This window comes from Cebidichthys violaceus, unplaced genomic scaffold, assembly GCF_023349555.1.
Source record: "Cebidichthys violaceus isolate CVI_PGR_0920_01 unplaced genomic scaffold, fCebVio1.0.p SCAF_3, whole genome shotgun sequence".
In the NCBI taxonomy this organism is placed as follows: Eukaryota; Metazoa; Chordata; class Actinopteri; order Perciformes; family Stichaeidae; genus Cebidichthys; species Cebidichthys violaceus.
The window spans coordinates 1,027,680-1,035,048 of NW_027176483.1; the positions used below are offsets into that span (position 1 = coordinate 1,027,680).

Here is a 7,369-nt window from a genome sequence, read left to right on the forward strand (position 1 = left end):
AACCAGGACACAGGTAGTCAGTGGGTCATTGGGTACAGGTGTTGCTGAACAGAAGGGAGCAAACAGCTTTTGACTTATTGTAGTGAGAATTACGATGGAAGTGTTTGACCTCTGTTCTATGTGAGAAATAAATGGCTGTATTGGAAACTGGACTTTGTTATTTATGGTGTCTAAACAAACATTTCAGTAACCGTGGTGACGGGGTCACGACAACGCTCACCTTAGCAGACTAATCGTTACAACTGAGTTCCTCAACAAAGAATCACACAAAACCACCGTTTTACATCTTGTTTCTCAAAGAGGTTCTCATGAGTTCATTGGTAATAATAATGCTTCAAAAAGGTTTATTTCCATTTCTTTTTAAGTCTTAGTTTATTGTTGCACCACTGGACTAAATCTAAAGGAGAAGTTATCTTTTCAAAGTATAACATAAGTTATGATGACATTTGACGGCTCTCAACATTTAACAGGTTCTACTGGATTTTATCAACAGACTTCCTTTTCCAGTTTCCTTTAGTTTTCCACCCGTTAACCGGTAACTAACCCGTTAACGGTAACTAACTGATAACTAACCCGTTAACGGTAACTAACTGGTAACTAACCCATTAAACAGTAACTAACCAGTAACTAACCCGTTAACCGTAACTAACCCGTTAACCGGTAACTAACCCGTTAACCGGTAACTAACCAGTAACTAACCCATTAACTGGTAACGAACCCGTTAATGATAACTAACTGGTAACTAACCAGTAACTAACCCGTTAACTGGTAACGAACCCGTTAACGATAACTATCTGGTAACTAACCAGTAACTAACCCGTTAACCAGTAACTACCTCGCAACGTTTAAAGAAATGAAACTCCGTTGACTCGATGAGCTTTGGCGCCACATTTTGACACTCTGTCTCCGTCCATCATGTTGTGTTTTAAATGTGATGCTTTTATTTTGCTAAACTCTGAGGGGCGGCTTCAGTCACAAGGTTGGTGGTTTGATTCCCGGTTCCTCCCCTCTGCGTGTTGAAGTGACCTCGAGTGAGACACACACTGTGTTTTGATCAGATCATCGTCATCAGCTGATATTCCTTCTAAATAGTTTCATCAATGGTCCCTTGGTCCCTTCATCTTCCTCTGAAGAGCTCAACAGCTTCCCTTCGGCGGCCATTTTAAATGAACAGATAGACTGACACAAGTACCCACATGTTGACCGTTGACTCCCACCGACACACACACCCTTTAAAAGACGGAGGTTTGTTCACTTCACAGATTTGTCCAATGATTGTTTCAGGAGAGTGAAGCTCTTGTTCTGTTGAAGGAACAACGAGAACCACAGAAAGGAAACCTTCAGGTAAACGCACTAAGTGTTCGCTTTGCACAGAAAAGGTTCTCAACACAACAAAGTGGAAATGAATGTATTTTTGTGTTGATATTAGTATATTACATGTGTTTGGAGATTGTCAGTCATGTTGTGTCGAGACGTCACAGTATAGTGAAGTGAAGTACAGATCAGCTTCTATTTCCTCCTAAAAGGCTTCTCTGCTACAGCGATGGACACTTTGTGGGGGGGGGGGGGGGGGTAGTGGTGTTGAGGGAGTTGGCCGGGCTTCTGATGATGCTTCATGTGATGCTGATGTGGAGGTAATAATGGGCTGCAGCAGATCTCCAGAGTGAGGACGGTGGACGTCCAGACGAGGCTGTTAGCTGTTTGCTGAAGGCAGCGGTGCGTAGCTGACGCTGCTGCTGCTGCTGCTGCTGCTGCTGCTGCTGCTGCTGCTGCCGGTCACTCATTTCACGCCTGTCTGGGCTTCCTGTGGAAAGCCAAGCGGATAAAAAATAAAAAGAAGAAGCTGTCTAGGGCAGAAGCGGCTCAGTTTAATGTGTTTTTCAGTGTCCAATCAACAAACCTGCAGTGGAAACTGACAGGAAGAGAACTCCTTTTTTTCTCCTGCGTGTTGTAGTCAGTCAGGCTCATGTTTGATGAAACTCTACATGTGTTGGACTGATTAATGGAGCAATAAGTCCTTTTATGGGAGACGGATCCTGTCCAGTCCTGTGTGAGGCAGTGTGGTTGCTTGTATAGGCCTTTCATCTTTACACATAATATTGGTATTAAAGCTACGGTTGGAAATCTTCAGAAACTCGATATCCGGCTCGGCTGGTCCAATGCCGATGTGTCCTTGGGGCCCAAATTGCTCCCGTAGGCTGTGCCATCGGTCTATGAATGGGTGCTAACGGTTGGATGGTCCTGAGTTGCCGTCGTCGTATGAATGGGTGTGAACGGTTGGATGGTCCTAATGTTGCCGTCGTCGTATGAATGGGTGTGAACGGTTGGATGGTCCTGATGTTGGCATCGTATGAATGGTGTGAACGGTTGGATGGTCATGATGTTGGCGTCGTATGAATGGGTGTGAACGGTTGGATGGTCCTGATGTTGGCATCGTATGAGTGGGTGTGAACGGTTGGATGGTCCTGGTGTTGGCGTCGGCGTATGAATGGGTGTGAACGGTTGGATGGTCCTGGTGTTGCCGTCGGCGTATGAATGGGTGTCAATGGGTGTCAATGGGTGAATGATGACATTCACCATATCAAATATATTGAAATATGTTTTTGTAGAAGATTACCAACTTTACCTTTCAGTCACCTGTTGCCGTTGCTTCCTGTTCCAGGTGATGGCTCAGCAGGCGACGGCGGGCCGGCGCTACCTGCGGGCGTTCGTTAGCGGCTTCTTCGTCGCCGTTCCCGTCACGGTCACCGTCCTGGATCGCTTCGCCTACGTGGCGCGAGTGGAGGGAGCGTCGATGCAGGTGAGACGTCGCAACACGTCCACTTCATGAACTACAGACGGTAACGAGGTCAGAAGTCACGGCATCCGGACCACTTGGTGGATTTTTGGAATAAAAGTATCTCTATAATGTTAATAACACCCAAACGGCCGTCTTGGTGGTTCCGTGTTCCGTGTTGCGTTTTAGATTTATGGTCTTTGAACCCTTGTTTAAAGGAGCAGTGTGTCGGATGTAGTGCCATCTAGTGGTGAGGTTGTAGATTGCAACTACCTGAAAACCCTCCATTCACGCCTCCCTTTCCGGGTGTGTCGGAGAACTACGGTGGCCTCAAGTGTGTCTCTTGAGCCAGACTTCGGTTTGTCTGTTCTGGGCTACTGTAGAAACACGGCGGTGCAACATGGCGGACTCCGCCTCCAGCTCCCTCTTTACATATAAACGGCAATGCTGTATTTAGTGATGTAGTTTTCAGAGTTATAGAGTCAAAGCATTGAGTTGTCTGTACAGACTCTAAAGACCCTCGAGTTCAATTTGTGATATTGATCTGGACAAACGACATTGACTGTACTTGACTGCATATCAGAAGAACAGAGACAGAAGTAATAAATAAGTAAATAACAGTCAGAAGTCGCCGTCTTTCTCCTGAAACTGGGGGCCGTGTTGGAGAAGAAGCACCTCTCCATGCGTGGCCTCCTTCTACTGTCATCCAGACGGTGAACAACTCTTCCTCACTGAGAGGCACAGATGTAAAATAAATAAATAAACTCGTGCCTGTTGGGTTTTGACCGAGTTGCTTTCCTGTGGTGCGGCCTATTATCCCGACGCGTGTTCTGCATTATGCATAAAACAATCTGCTCTCTATTTTTAATGAGCGTGCATATTAAAGCAGCGTGTCTTCTCTTTTGGTTGGCGTTGTATATTCATGTCGGGGTCACGACGCCGACCTCAGAGAGAAGAGCTTGAGATCTGGAGAATCATTCATGGAGCGACTAAACTGTTTGTCTAAACGGGATGGTTTCAGAAACATCTCCGCTCTTTATCCTGCGTCTGAATAAGATGTGGCTCTTATTAAAGAAGCTGAACACACACGATGACCCCGACGGCGGCATCTCGTCTGTAATATTCCCACAATGCAGTCTGTCGGCGCGCCGGCTGAAAGATCTGCTGATCCTGATTGTTCTGCTGTGAAAAGTCCAAAGAGAGTTGTGTGTCTTTATTTGCACAGTGCACCGATGTCATTAATCTTATTTCAATAATACGGTGGAACGCTGCTGACCAGCTTTAATGAGATGTGCTCTTTTCCACCTGAAGTCTCTGTGCAGGTTGGTGGAATAATAAAGTAGTGAGAAAATATTAGTAACTAGAAGAAGATTAGTCAAAAACAACACAGCGTTAAGGAAGGAAATACCTGTACCAAGTAGTATCGAAACCAGACAATCACCACAAGCCTTCTATTTAATGCAACGTGGGATTGACCTCGAGGTCGCCATCTTGTTTTGTTTTCGCAACCAGTGACCATATTAGGAGACCTGTCAATCAGCGTGTAGCCCCGCCCCTAAAGCATCCCCTGCTTTATGGTCTGTTTGACTCTAAACGGAGCATAATGTACTAAATGAACATCATGCTGTATTGAAGAAGACTGTAAACTAGAGATTGAGACCATAAACTCATGTTTACAATGTTTACTGAGGGAATAAATCAAGAGAGAAGTAGAGTCATTTTAGACTAGACTTCTATACAACCAGAGGAGTCGCCCCCTGGTGGACATTAGAGAGAATGCAGCTTTAACTCGTGAAGCTCTGGAGCCTCCATAGCGTGACCGTGGACTCTGACGCTGCTGCATCATTTAACAGCCTCAGAGAGGAGCAGCATGTTCTTCACAGATGGTGTTGGTGGAGATGTTACCAAAGACATTCAAGATGTTCTGTTGATGACTGTTGAGATGTCCACAGGTTGATTTGATTCCCTCTGTTTAAACACGACACGGTGAGGTTGTTCTGCAGCTGAAGTCAGGAGGAGAGAAGCTTCACTCTGGTCCTTCATCCTCTCTTTTTTTTTTTTTTTTTGGCAGTGCTTGGGGTTGTTGTCATGGAAACAGTGTGTTTTTGGAGCTCCCCGAGCGACGTGCGCTCATGAATATGTAACACGAACAGTTTGAGTTCTTAATTTATGACGAGCACACGCGACCCAGAGAGTTTAAATTCACCCGAAAGAAGCGCCTGAACTGTTTAATGAAACGCATTAAATGAATCATCCTTTCTTTAAAAACACATTAAATAATACATTTTGAATAAATTGACTCTCTTGCTTCACTGCTGCGTGTCTGACGAGTATTAAAGAAGTCTGTCTTTGGAATATTCATCCTCTGGCCGGAGAAGACTCGTCGTCTGAGGACATCTGTTGACGGGTCCCTGAGACTTCTGCTCTGCTTCCTGATCTCCACACTCTACAGGAGTTCCTGCGCTAAACGGTTCACCTCCACATCCTGTGGTTTGTACGCTGCGTCAAACCTTCTGTGCTGGACTACCTTTATTTATACCGTCTCTGCATGAACCTTTCTCCTCTCGATGAATATGAACGGTCGGACCGTCTGAAGAGGGAGCTGATGACGTATCCGACTCCACAGACTCTGGTGTTCATATTAGGGCCGACTCACGAGAGACATCCTGTCAGGCGTGAAATGGACCTTCACACGTCCTGTTCCTCTTAAATGACACGCTCGCCGGCGTGAGCGCGCTTCATCACGCGTGGATCCGCGACGCGAGATGTGCGAGTAATGACTCTGTGAGCGAGTGATTGAGCTGTGGGGAGGACGCCGTGGTTCAGAGCTTTGTTTAATACAGCAACACAGAAAATGAAGGAGGACGATATGAACAATCCCAAACTGTGAAGAAACAAGAAATAATTTAGACACTGAATATGTGAGCCGGACCAATACTTGAGTTTATAGATGTTGACATTTTAAATATCCTCTCTGGTGGACAATCTATTAAACGGAGTTTCTAAATGACTTCACACTGACTTTTCTTGCTCCACTTTGTCCAACATGTCAATAAACTGCATCCTCCGGTTCTGAAAAGTTCTTCAGAGCTTCATGTGTTTAAAGCTGCATTCTCTCTAGTGTCCAGCAGGGGGCGACTCCTCTGGTTGTATAGAAGTCTAGTCTAAAATGACTCTACTTCTCTCTTGATTTGTTCCCTCAGTAAACATTGTAAACATTGTAAGCTTTAGGGGGCGGGGCTACACGCTGATTGCTCATTTCTGGCTCCCAAAACCCGAGACGGCGACGGCCAAAATACCAAACTCGAGGCTTCAAACCGGTAGTTTACAACCCGATGGGTGATTTCATCATTTTCTTACATACAGGATGTTGATGATGCTGATATTCTTTTTACAAAACATTTGATAACATTCAGTTCATTCATTGACTTAGTTCCTCGTCCTCCGAGCCAGCTGATCACAGAACTTTGATTAGAGGATGATCCGCTCATGGATTACCTGTTAGAAGTCTCCAGGCTCTGCCAGTTGATTATATGATGGTGTTGAAATGAACTGAAACCAGCGGCTGCCTGGAGACAAGGAGACAAGGAAAGATCGTTTTCTGTTAAAATGATCATATATTCCATTAATTAATCCCCCGGGTGGAGGTAGCCTGCTGCATTATTGTTAAAGATGTTCTAACATCCATTCTACAAACTAACATTCATTCTTTCTATAAACGCTCGTCGCTAAGCTAGCCAGCCTGCTAACTTAGCATTTAGCACACCAGCTAGTTGGCGTCAAAGCTGTTGGCTAAGCTAGCTATCCGCTTAGCTGCTAAATTTTAAATCACAAACAAAACTCTTGTTTGACGGCGGCTGCTTGATGTTTGACTGTTAGCTAACGTGACATTTAGCACCGCTGTCGTTCAGGCGTGTGACGCTACAGAGCTGATGATTTATCTCTTTGTGTTATTTACCGGTGCTTTTCATTCTATCTATAGTCCGTGTGCGTGTTTGTGTTGTCGACCTTTTGAGCGAACTACTTCTAGACCGTTCAGTTGTGCTTTGTTACACCGACTCACCACCTCATGGGACTTTTCACTCGGCGTCTCCGCTGCTGTCGTGGGATGTCTCCTGCACACGGTGTGCGTTTATGTTCACTGATTTATCTGAACCGTGTTCTTGTCCCTGCAGCCCTTCCTGAACCCAGAGGGGGGGTCCGACTGTGACGTCGTGCTGCTGAACCGTTGGAGCGTGAGGAACTACGAGGTCCGACGAGGCGACATCGTCTCCGTCATGTGAGTGACTCCTTTTCTTTACAGAACAAAAGCGTGAAATCACCCTGAGGTGTTTCAACTACCAATTTATACAACAAAAACACTGCGTTTGTGCAGAACACCTTGAACTTCATACAGCAGGAATACTTTAAAAACCTCTTGTGTTTTTTTACACTTAATCTTTTCTTTATTTTAAGAGCTGCACAATTGCCCGGCGCCATTACATCTAAATCACCAATTTGTGTATTAATTAAATTATGAATCTACCGTAGATGGATTTAAAAGTTGCTGTTGTTCTTATTCATGCAGACTTCTGTCTGAGGCCAAAGTTAAAA

General features: G+C 45.1%; 1 protein-coding gene across 1 annotated transcript in view; it reads left to right on the plus strand.

The window, feature by feature from the left end:
* Window positions 1–7,059, plus strand: part of LOC137881904 (mitochondrial inner membrane protease subunit 2-like) — a 13,010-nt gene extending 5,951 nt beyond the window's left edge. The window contains exons 2-3 of the mRNA XM_068724094.1: window positions 2,663–2,800; window positions 6,952–7,059. Of these exons, the coding sequence (XP_068580195.1) occupies window positions 2,666–2,800; window positions 6,952–7,059 (243 nt within the window). The 5' untranslated portion in view covers window positions 2,663–2,665. The remainder of the gene's footprint in view (window positions 1–2,662; window positions 2,801–6,951) is intronic.
* Window positions 7,060–7,369: the final 310 nt, after the last annotated feature.